Source organism: Peromyscus maniculatus, chromosome 17 (genome assembly GCF_049852395.1).
Source record: "Peromyscus maniculatus bairdii isolate BWxNUB_F1_BW_parent chromosome 17, HU_Pman_BW_mat_3.1, whole genome shotgun sequence".
Classification (NCBI taxonomy): Eukaryota; Metazoa; Chordata; class Mammalia; order Rodentia; family Cricetidae; genus Peromyscus; species Peromyscus maniculatus.
The window spans coordinates 45268558-45280673 of NC_134868.1; the positions used below are offsets into that span (position 1 = coordinate 45268558).

At 45.9% G+C, this 12116-nt stretch overlaps 1 protein-coding gene across 3 annotated transcripts in view; it reads left to right on the top strand.

Moving 5' to 3' along the window:
- The window catches only part of Chrna6 (cholinergic receptor nicotinic alpha 6 subunit), a 61234-nt gene that overhangs the window by 48981 nt on the left and 137 nt on the right, over positions 1–12116 (top strand). For all 3 annotated transcript variants that reach the window (XM_076553564.1, XM_076553565.1, XM_076553566.1), the window contains 5 exons: positions 816–955; positions 7113–7157; positions 8066–8175; positions 8272–9250; positions 10954–12116. The exon at positions 10954–12116 is cut by the window's right edge and continues 137 nt beyond it. In XM_076553564.1, the coding sequence (XP_076409679.1) occupies positions 816–955; positions 7113–7157; positions 8066–8175; positions 8272–9250; positions 10954–11085 (1406 nt within the window). In that variant the 3' untranslated portion in view covers positions 11086–12116. The remainder of the gene's footprint in view (positions 1–815; positions 956–7112; positions 7158–8065; positions 8176–8271; positions 9251–10953) is intronic.

The following is a 12116-nucleotide window of genomic DNA, read 5'->3' on the forward strand; positions in this document are numbered from 1 at the left end:
GTCAGGTTTTCAAGCCCATTCTTTTTCCCTCTTTCGAGGTACAAACCCTTTGGGGAAATTCATGGCCTAATTTTTGTGGCGTCAAATATGAATTGTACAAAACAAACTGTAGGGATGTGTTCCAGTGGGGGGTGTTGGGGGAGTGAGTTGTGCGAATTGGAGGGGAGAAACTAATGCATCCTTAAGGAATTAGAGTCGCAGGTGGCACTACTGTCCAGAATTTAATAGCTAAAAGGGGCACTGAGAACCAATTTGCAATTGCTTTTAAAGGATTTTAAGTGAGTTTACTTTAAAAACTTGACATTCTCACAAATCTAAAAATACGTGATTCCAAGGTATATTTTTTTAAGGGCACAACTTTTGAGGACCTATGCAATGATTAGGTACTTTGTTTGGTAAGGGTGCCAGCCTTGCCATTTGTAAACACACAGACTCCAGAATTCCTGCAAAGCCACTAGTTCGGTGGTCATGCTGTGAGTTGCCTTTAATGAAAAAAAGAAAATGTCCCTCCTCATGACTTTCGTCCCCACGACATTTTTTGGTGCCCATGACTTAACAGGCAGTCTCCTCAGGATCGCTGTGGACATTGTACTGGTTCTGAGATGATGCCTATGTAGTTGTTTCATCTCCGCGTAGAAACAAAGCAAGCAAGGTTAAAAAGGGAGTGGGGTTGAGCGGCCCTGGTCCAGCTAGGAGGGGGCCTGGATGTTACAGTGATGAGACTCTGACTGAGACCCTAGGCTTGGACCAGGAGAGGAGCCAGCTCAGACCCTCCCACAGCCCTTCCCTAATGCTTTCCTCCATCTGCCACACAGGCTGTGCAGGCTGCGCGTCTGAAGAACAGCTTTTCCACACACTGTTTGCCCACTACAACCGATTCATCCGGCCGGTGGAGAACGTTTCTGACCCTGTCACGGTGCACTTTGAATTGGCAATCACACAGTTGGCCAATGTGGTGAGTGCCTCCGCCTCCAGGGGTGGTCCCAGAGGCCCGAGTTCCTGGCGTTCTTGCGCTTTGTGCACCTGATGGGCACAGAGCTCCATCAGACAACTTAAAAGTGAACGCCAGATTGCATGTGAAGGGTCCCTCAAGGCCCTGCGTAATGCTGTCCTTGCTCAGGCTTTGCATGATTAGAAGTTCTTTCAGAGTCAGATTATAAGATAAAGACATGAAGGTGAGCTCGAGGTGAGCTGAAGGGCGTGCCATACTCTGTGACCTTCTGTAAGTTCACTGGGATCGTGTTCAAGGGCAAGCAGAAGTGGAACTCTTTTGGTTTTACTTTTTTTTTCTTTCTAAATAATCTTGCTTTTGTCCCAAGGACAGGAGATGGAAGAGTCTGATTCTCAAAGTGTAGCAGGGGTCTTAGCTCCAGGCCTGGACTTCAGCCCCAATTGCACTAGTAGGTAGACTAGGAAATTAAGGGAAGCCTGGAGTGTCACCAGAGAGGGCATTAGAGATGGCTGTCATACACATAGAGGATGCCTGTCACCTTCCAGCCCAGGCTGAGGATAGGGAAGGGGTCCTCCTACCCTACAACATCTGTCCTGTGGGTGCATGGGGGGGGGGTGCCATCTCTAGGTATACTTAGAGAAAGACTTAACTACAATATATAGGCAGACACCTGTAGTGGGTAGCCATTCCAGCTTGGATCTGGAAGTTCCAACCCCCATTGAGACTCTGGCAACTGACTCGAGGCGGGGCCAGGGGAGGCGCCTGGAGACCCGAGAGCTGGATGGGCCAGCGCTCTCTCTGTGCCGGGATGCTGAACAGTGGAGGTGGACTGTGCAGAGCTCCAGAGAACACCGCTGGACTGCGATACACCTTTCCCAAACCCTGCGACCTACCTATCAGTTAATTTGTGAGTTACACCATTAAATAAATATCCTTTTAACTACGTGGAGTGGCCAAAATAATTTCACCAATAGACACCACCAGGCTTCTCCAGTCTACACTGCCCAGTGGACTGTGTTGATCCAACCTGGTCCTTTAACTCTAGATTGGACGTGTGCCTATTCTGGTAAATACTGGCTCATGTTTCAAATGCCAGATGTTTCTTCTTACCTAGTTAGACCCACTGGGCCCGTTAAAACCATTTATTTTGTATCTGTTCTGACCCCTTCTTCGTTTTACACTGGGCAGGATGCATGTGGGCTGGGCTACTGGAAGAAGAGAGCTAAACTGAATGTCACCTGGAGTCTGGAAGGGCCACCCCTCTGTTCAGCTTTACTTCACACCCCCGATGATGAACTCTCGAAAGACAATTTTCTTAGGTTGGAAGGATGGCAGCAGGTGGCCCTGATATGTGGATTTTGACATTGACATGGGACACTAATATAATGAGTATGTGGCCTGTGGACAGCTTAAACAAAATGAGTCTATTTCTCTTTGTGTAATGGAAATATACAGATTGATAGCCCAGGCGAGTAGCACGTGGTATCATCAGGGTGTTAATATTGGACCACTATGTTTAATTTTAAAGTTTTATACTGCTCCACTCTAGGATTTGCCACTAACATGAGCCATGATGTGGGAAGCATAGCCAGATTCGTCGACAGCGGCACAGTTCCGTCTGTCTCTTTTGCTGTCCTGGACATACCAATTGTTTCTTTGTGTTGCTTCACGGTCTGAGACAACTACTCTGTTTCCTCTCTTCACATTCATATCCTTGGCAAGAACTGGTAGGAAGAAGCAGAGGAGCAAAGGGGCACACACCAGACACCTGTAGCTTTTCAAGGCTCCATCATAGAAGTCACCCTGACTTTGCCATTGTCCGATAGGTTTCTCTAACTGCAAAAGAGATCTGAGGGAATACAGCTTGTTTGTTTGGAGATGGAGTCTTGGTAGGTAGCCTACACAGGCCTTGAGCTCTCATTGACTCCAAGGCTTGATCCACCCAAGTGCTAGGATTCCAGGTGTGTTGTACCACTGTGCTGGTACTTTATAAAGTAAATTATATTAATTGCAAGTGTATTGACTTAGATTGTTATATATTCCAACTCAGTCGTGAGAAATAATAAAGATCCCATGGATGCTTTCCCAAGTTTCTCCCTCATCTTTCCTTCATTTCTAAAATTGGCAGTATGGGCTTCATGTGGAAGCCTATACCTGGAATCCCAGCCATTGGACGGTAGAGGCAATGGGATCAGAAATTCACAAAAATCTATGGCTACATTGAGAGTCTGGAGCTAGCTAAAAATATATGAGACCCTGTCTCAAAAAATAAATAAATAAAATATTAATACAAAATCAGTCATAGAATATGTGCACTTGCAGAGCTGGCCTTTCACTCAACATCATTCTTAGGCTTCTCCTCTGTGTGTTGACTACATCAGTATGTGTTCCTTCCTGTTGCTGGCTCATGGTTCATGGTCATTCATGGTCCACAATTTGCTTAGATGTTGAGGAACATATAGGCTGAATCCAGGTTTTGCCCTATGAACACTGGTGTGCATCATTTTGCATAAACATATACTTTCATATCTCTGGGATAAATGTCCAGATTCTCTGGGTCATGTGACAGTTTTGTCAGATGAGCTCTGTCTGACATTGGAGTCAATGAGAGCGCAAGGCCTGTGTACGCTACATACCAAGACTCCATCTCCAAACAAACAGACAAACAAACAAAAGAAGCTTCTTTTCCTCAGATCTCTTTCACAGTTAGAGAAACTGAAGAGATGGAGAACCTATCAGACATTGGCAAAGTCAGGGTGACTTCTATGGCAGAGGCTCGAAAAGCTACAGGTATCCGATGTGTGCATTGTGGAGTGTGATTGAGAAGCTTCATTACTTTCTAAAAGGGCTTTCAGACCCCTGCTGCTGTCTATGTCTCCAGATGGGTCTTCCATCTCGGAGAGCTATGCACAAAAGTATTTGCAGTCCTGTGAGACAGCCTCAGCCTATGAATCTTGAGAATACATGATCTTTCTGTGCAGGAAAGATGTAGGAGCATGCTCTCTTTCCTCGTGAAAGACAAAGTCCCTGTGCAACATTGCCAGACCTGGCAGAAATGCCAAACCTAAGCCACTGTAGAATGTAGGTTTATTGCAGCTTTTCCAGAAACTAGTGCATTTGAAATCATGATTCAAAATGGTACATCTGGGAGTCAAATAATATTTCCCCAGTAAAGAGGTATAGGCTGATGGTTCCAAGAACAAAGTGTGGTTCTGTCCATCTCTGGCCTCCTCCCCTGGTGGGTCTCATTGAGCACAGTGTCCAATGCAGTGGTCTGGAGTTGCATGGACTCTATGATTTGCTAGAACACATCCTGATCCATGTAGTTTTCTAACACTTCTAAGGGTATGGATACCTCATGGATGCACACCTCATGGAGCTTATCCAACCCAGGGAAGTGTGTCAGGGGGAGCAGGCCTGTTGAAGATGGTATTGCTAATGAGTGTCAACTCCCTAAACACAGTGAATTAGTCAGAGATACATCAGGTTTTGGAGAATGTGCGGGGCGTAGGTCAGTCACCTCTAAGATCTCGTGGAACTGAGGCAGCTGAGCTCATCTGGTTTTGACCAACAGCTAGTGCATATAGAAAGCAGAAGCTAGAACTGACAGATTCAAGGTGACTCAATACCAGAAGGCCCTGATCAAGAAGGGTAACCGTGAAGCTGTGAAGGCTCCATTTCTCTAACTCTTCATGTTAACCTTTGCAAAGCTCAGGGCCAATGATGGCTCCATATGACCCACTTGATGGGGAGAAGCTTGGCATAGTCTCTCTTTGGACCTCTCCAGGGTGGGTGGCAGTAACCATGGGGTGAAGGAGTGGAGCCCAGCGAGGGACTCAGTGGAGTGGGGAGAGCTACTGTCAGAGCCCTGCATAGAAACCTCAACAAAGCTGGGTTCCTTCACTCTACTGGGGCCTCAGATACCTTGGGGAGCAAGATATTGGAATCTCCTGCTGACTGCTAAGAACCTACCATCAGGACCCAAGCTATTGTGCTGTGACCTTCGTGTCATCTAGGTGTGTCTCTGGTAGCTTTCCTTCTGAGAATCAGTGGCCACTTAAGAATCATCTTTACTGAAGATGGTGACAGGAAATGCTTACATACCACCTGCTCTGACTCTTCTTACATCACCTAAGGGGCTGCTTGGACAGTATCTCCTCCAAGAAGCCTTTTTTTGACTTATATAAAACAGATGTGTGTGCACACATGAGTCTTGATATATCTACCTCTCCTTGATATATCACATTGTATTTTATGTATGCATGTACATATGTTATTAGTCTTGTGTCTTCCCAACCAACAGCTAAGACCACAATGAAGGCAGGAGCTTTGTCCACTCTGTAACTGAGCAGAAAGTGGCCACTCAGTAAGTGTGAGTGTCCTTTGTATTGTTGGGTGTTTTTTTTTTTGTTTTGTTTTGTTTTTTTGTTTGTTTGTTTTTGTTTTGGTTTGGTTTGGTTTGGGTTTTTTTGTTTTTTGTTTGTTTTTTGTTTGTTTTTTTTGTTTTGTTTTTTGGTTTTTGGAGACAGGGTTTCTCTGTGTAGCTTTGTGCCTTTCCTGGGACTCACTTGGTAGCCCAGGCTGGCCTTGAACTCACAGACATCCATCTGGCTCTGTGAGTGTCCTTTGTAGCTGAAGGGTACTTGGGCTAGGGAAAAGAAAGCATAGGGAGTGGACAGCCAGATCCAGGTGGCGAACTTGCTAGTGAGATGAAGCTCTTGTTTCTGTGTGGATCCCATGGCAGATGCACACAGGGAGTTCAAGGCTTCTTTGAGGAAAGGACATGGGGCATGTGTAGAAACAGTGAGCACCTATCACCACCCACAGTGCTTCCCCTCCATTGTCCCTAAACCTCTGCCCTTCCCCCTGTCTCCTTTCATGCACCCAGGAGGCTTTACGGGCTGAGATGATGAGAAAAGATTCACAAAGGAGGTGAAATTCAAATGAGGTTTTGTGCTGGTATTGTGTCCCCCAAAATATTGTGTACCTTAATAAACTTATCTGGGGTCAGAGACAGAACAGCCACTAGATACAGAGACTAGAAAATGGTGGCACACATGCCTTTAATCCTAGCACTCCAGAGGTAGAAATCCCTCTAGATCTCTGTGAGTTCAAGGCCACATTGGAAACAGCCAGGGGTGGTGACACATGCTTCTAATCCCAAGAAGTGAGCCTTTAATCCCAGGGAGTGATGGCAAAAACAAAAAGATATATAAGGCGTGAAGACCAGAAACTAAAAGCTTTTAGCTGGTTAAGGTTTCAGGCTTTGGAGCAGCACAGTTCAGCTGAGATTCATTCTGGATAAGGACTCAGAGGCTTCCAGTCTGAGGAAACAGGATCAGCTGAGGAACTGGTGAGGTGAGGTGGCTGTGGCCTGTTCTGTCTCTCTGATCTTTGTTGCTAGAATTTTCCGCCTTGCCCACAGTCAGGACAAATCTTTGTCACCCGCCAGTCCCACAGCCGCTCAGACCCAACCAAGTAAACACAGAGACTTATATTGCTTACAAACTGTATGGCCGTGGCAGGCTTCTTGCTAACTGTGCTTATAGCTTAAATTAGTCCATTTCCATAAATCTATACCTTGCCACGTGGCTGGTGGCCCACCGGCATCTTCACATGCTGCTGGTCATGGCAGCATCTGGCAGGCAGTCCTTCTGCCTTCCTGTCCTTTTATTTCTCCTCTCTGTTAGTCCCGCCTATCCTTCCTGCCTAGCCACAGCCGATCAGGTTTTATTTATTGATCAATCAGAACAACTTGACATACAGACCATCCCCCAGCACAGCCAAGTGCAGACCATCTCAAACACCTGCACTCAGGCCCATGGTCCTAATCATCCTCTATGCGGACCTGCTGGGTAACGCCACAAAGAACCCAAGAAGGGCTCCCACAGAACATACAGAACATCCCACAGCAGATCTTCCAGTGTTCACCCCAATACCTGGCTCAGGTTTGATTTTATTAATAAGACTCTCTAAGATTCCTGCTACAAGGTTTGAGCGACATTGTAAAGCTATATGTCATTTCTAAGTCAACAGAAACTTCATACTTGCCTTCATTAGACAATTAGCTTGCTTGGTCAATTTTTAGCTATAATTCTTGCATTAAGACTTGTATTAGCAAATACATAGAAGGCTGAAAGTAATATTTCTCCCCCTCCAGGATGAAGTCAACCAGATCATGGAAACCAATCTGTGGCTGCGTCACGTATGTGTCTCTCTTCCTTTGAACTGTGTCCACGTGTGTCCACTCAGTGATAACCCCACCTACACTGCCTCTTTCCCTACCTAACCTATGATGGATATAGAATATCCTCCACCTTGCATCTCCTAATCCTCGGGCTCTCTTCTGGTTGCAGCTAGCTTATTGGAGGCAGCGCATGGGCAGAGTCTAATGTCTTTGACATAGCATCCTGTGACCTTTCTACCTTCTGCTCTCGGATCTCTTCTTATCAGCTACTGCAGTCCCAAGTCCAATGCTTACTTTCCTCTTTGATAGCTCCAGGGGGTCTGCAGTTGAGATTTAGAGAACATATTACATAATCAATATCTGGTTTTTACAAGTTATAGTGTCTTTGCTCTTAAAAGTTTAAATAGTTTACATAGTGCAATAGACTCATACTCACACATACAAATTATGCTTTTATCATAAGAAACAAGTTACTACTCCAGTTTTGAACCACTGGAGTAGTCCATAAAACATGGACTTGATCTTGGCCAGTTAGCTTGTTATAGGTATGCCAAAATCTGCCCAGCTATTTATCTTCCTGTGCCCATGGTTATAATTCCCTGCTTTGAATGGAAATCAGTGTATTCTTCAAAATATCTTATTTTTTTAATTAACGAAATTATTGAACCAACATAAACATTTGGGAAAAGTTCTGATGGCATTTTTCAAAAAGGATTTTTACCCATTTTAAAGTGAAAGGGGCTTGCAGGAAGGAAAGGGGTAAAAGTCGAAAGGGGCTGGGATTGAGGTTCAGAGAGGGCAGAGGGTAACAGTCCTCAGGACCCCCAACGCACATACACTTGTTACAGAACAAATTTAACAAAAGCTCAGAACAAAGCAAGACTACTGCCACCACCAGAAACGGGTCTTCATTTCTTTTCTTTTAGATCTGGAAAGACTACAGATTGCGCTGGGATCCAACGGAGTATGATGGCATTGAGACACTCCGTGTTCCAGCAGACAAGATCTGGAAGCCGGACATTGTTCTGTATAACAAGTACGTGTGTGTAGATGGATTCACGGCCAGTGTTCAAGACCTTTGGCCCTTGTGACACATCCTCTTGTTGCTGACCGTGTGTGGTTTTCCTTGCAGCGCTGTTGGTGACTTCCAAGTCGAAGGCAGAACCAAAGCGCTTCTGAAGTCTGATGGCATGATAACCTGGACCCCGCCAGCCGTCTTCAAGAGTTCCTGTCCCATGGACATCACCTTCTTCCCTTTTGATCACCAAAACTGTTCCCTGAAGTTCGGCTCCTGGACTTACGACAAGGCTGAAATTGACCTCCTGATCATTGGCTCTAAAGTGGACATGAACGACTTTTGGGAAAACAGTGAGTGGGAAATTGTCGATGCCTCGGGCTACAAGCATGACATCAAGTACAACTGTTGCGAGGAGATTTACACAGACATCACCTACTCCTTCTACATCAGGAGGCTGCCCATGTTTTACACCATTAACCTCATCATCCCCTGTCTCTTCATCTCCTTCCTCACTGTGTTGGTCTTTTACCTTCCTTCTGACTGTGGCGAGAAGGTCACTCTCTGCATCTCAGTTCTGCTCTCTCTGACCGTCTTCTTGCTGGTGATTACCGAGACCATCCCATCCACCTCTCTTGTGATCCCACTGGTGGGTGAGTATCTACTGTTCACCATGATCTTTGTCACCCTGTCCATTGTGGTGACTGTCTTTGTGCTGAACATACACTACCGGACACCAGCAACACATACCATGCCCAAGTGGGTGAAGACCGTTTTCCTTCAGGTTTTCCCCTCGATTCTGATGATGAGGAGGCCTCTGGACAAGACCAAGGAGGCAGATGATGTTAAAGACCGAAAAAGCCTTCCCAAGAGACCTGCCAAGGTCAAGTTTGCTCATCGAAGAGAGCCCAAACTTCTGAGGGAATGCTGTCACTGTCAAAAATCAAGTGAGACAGCTCCTGGCAAGAGAAGATTGAGTTCGCAGCCTGAGCAGTGGGTGACAGAGAATTCAGAGCACTCACCAGATGTGGAAGATGTGATCGATAGTGTTCAATTCATAGCAGAAAACATGAAGAGCCACAATGAAACAAAGGAGGTAAACATACCCCCCTTTTCTCGAGCCAGCTGAACCCCTCGCAGGCCTCTAGGCACTTTAGAGACTAGTCCGAGCATCAGTGGGAGTTATGTTTGTGGTACAGTCAGACAGAATCATCTAAGAGCAACTCTATTATCATACAGCAGTGGGGACCCTGGGTTAGAGTTCAGGGAGCTACAGTGAGATGATATGTAGCCCTACCTACAACACATCTCCAATCTGCATTTACTTACAACAAAATCCAGCTATGTTACACATGCAGGACAAGCTTGATTCACGGAACAAGCCCCAACACAGCACACAGTAAACAGAGAGGGTGAGGAGGGAGATTCCCCAAGGGGAAGCAGAACTGGCTGGGATGCTGCCTGAATTCGCAATGATGAAGGATGTGAGTGAGCTCCTTAGCATTCAGCAGCTCTGGCTTCCCTCCCTCCACTAGAGATAGATATAGACACGAATCAAAGGCATCTAGGAGATGTGCCCAGCATGCACACATTCTGCTCCTGTCTCCCACACTCTCATGCCAGCAACTTGGGTCCCCCTTCCCCAAAGCAAGAACTCAAGAATAACATGCCTGCTCTCCATGCCACCACTTGACTAGCTGAGGCTTCCAAAAGCTCTTGCCAAGTATCTGGAGTTGTTTTGTACTATAGCCCCCTGTATCTTTAACTCCTAGTGAAAGGATGTCAAGACCCCCATATTGGTTTAGTATTAAGGCAACTCCACATAGTTAAAAAAGAGGTTTATTTTGTGGGGTAACTTACAAGTAAAGGGATAGGTTACAGGGTCCGGGAAAGGCATAGCTCAGGCCAATGGTGTTCTCTTGAAAATTCTGCTCGGTCTATCTCCAGCGTCCAGGATCCAAGAACCAAGAGAGCCAGCGCATCCGGATCTTGGTTCTTAAGGGCTCTTGTCTCAGTCCTGCCTTGTAGCCTTGTAGGCATGACAGTTACCGAAGCCTCAATGGGGGTAGTACTTCCAGGTCAAAGCTGGAACAGCTACCCACTACACCCCCAAGACTGCCCTGTTGATGCCCTAGGAGACAATGAGAATGCTAGTCATAACACACATCACAGGACAGGAATGGCCAATGAGCTCTCCTCCAAGCTGGCACATTTTCATATGTAGGAAATACAGCTACTGTTGACTTATCATGCCATGCGGGTCCCATAATACACAACCCACAGGGACCAAAGCAGATGGTTAGAAGTTTAGAACTGGAAAGAATTCCAGATATGTGAAAGCTCTCCCTGTGAGCATCACTTTGAGACCTGGAAGCTGCTTCTTTCTGTGTAGGGGGTCCTCAGTCACACCCCGCATCCTCCAGCCTGTTCTCTCATAGCTTCAAACTCAGACCCCCAAAGGGCCAGGCTCTCCTTGTGCACACGTGACAAGAGTTGAAATCTCAAGCAGATATTTTTAGGAATTGTCCCTGAAACCAGAAAAGGACCTTTGTCACGGGAAAGGGATCATAAAAGTCTTCGGCACCATCCATAGCCAGCTCTATAAGCCACCCATGGTATATATCTATCCACCATCCTCAGACAATGAGCACCCTATAGGAGACATGGGCAGGCAAACATAATATCAATAATTAATTTTGAATGTACTGAAGAAAGTTGCTTTGAAGAAAAAAAAAGAAAACACTATTCATAAGACAGAGCATGTTTTCCTATGGTCTTGATCTTTTGTTTGTATTTCAGGTAGAAGATGACTGGAAATACATGGCCATGGTGGTGGACAGGGTCTTCCTCTGGGTGTTTATAATCGTCTGTGTGTTTGGAACCGTGGGGCTATTTCTGCAGCCACTGCTTGGGAACACCGGAAAGTCTTAATCTGTATTTTCCTTTTGCCTTCTGAATCTTTTAGATGTTGTGTCTGTTCTGAACTACTTACCACAAGAAAAGGCCAAGTACCCAGTCTCCTAAACCCCGACAAGAAGGGGAAGGGGGACAACATTACAACCTTAGGAGCCTGAATATATGTCTTTGTAGTGCTGGGTGTCCATTAGAGTGGTTTACCACCTTGGCGCCCAGAGCTGGTAGTGCTCCTAGGCCAGAAGCACTGACTCAGTTTCTCCATGCTAGGCATTCTTTGTTTCCAGGAACATGAATGGTCCCTCACAGAGCCGGGCCCCACAGCTAGCATCAGTCCACACTGAAAAGGGATTCTCTTGCATCTGAAGCTCCTGTCCGTGGTTGCAATGATGTATAAGACTAGAGAGAAATTCTGCAACACTGCTGACATTTGCAACACCTGTCTGCCACTCCACCCTACTTTCTTGTGCGTGTCTCTGTGATGGAGCTCACACAATTCTCCGACACATGCGTGGTTCAAGAAGAAAATAGACGCTGTCTCTCTTAGCAGACTTTCAATTAGTTGTACTATTGGCTCTCTCACTGTGTGAAAAATCACCTGAGATAATTAGTGTGAAAGGAGGAAGTTGATGTGAATTCACGGTTTCAGAGGATTTAGTCCATGATCACTAGGCCCCACTGCCTCTGGACCTTTGGGGAGGCAAATCATCATGACTGTCATGCCTAGTAGAGGGCAGCTGTCCCCTTTATGACAGCTACCAAGAAAGCAAAAAGAGAAAAAGAATCCAGGGTGCCAATGTTCCCCTCAGAGGCACACGCCAATGACTTAACTTCTTCCTATAGGGCCTCATGTCCCAGAAGCTCCACTACCTCCCAGTAGTGAAGAGGATTAAGTCTTTAACACATGTCCTTGGGGGTGATCCAAACCACAGCAGTATTGTTCTGGCAGGACATTTGGCTGGTACCCAGTACTGTGCTAGGTGCTACAAGGGTAACATGAGTAGATTCTTTCCCTTGTAAAGTTACAGCCTTTTAAAAAAGTCATAGAA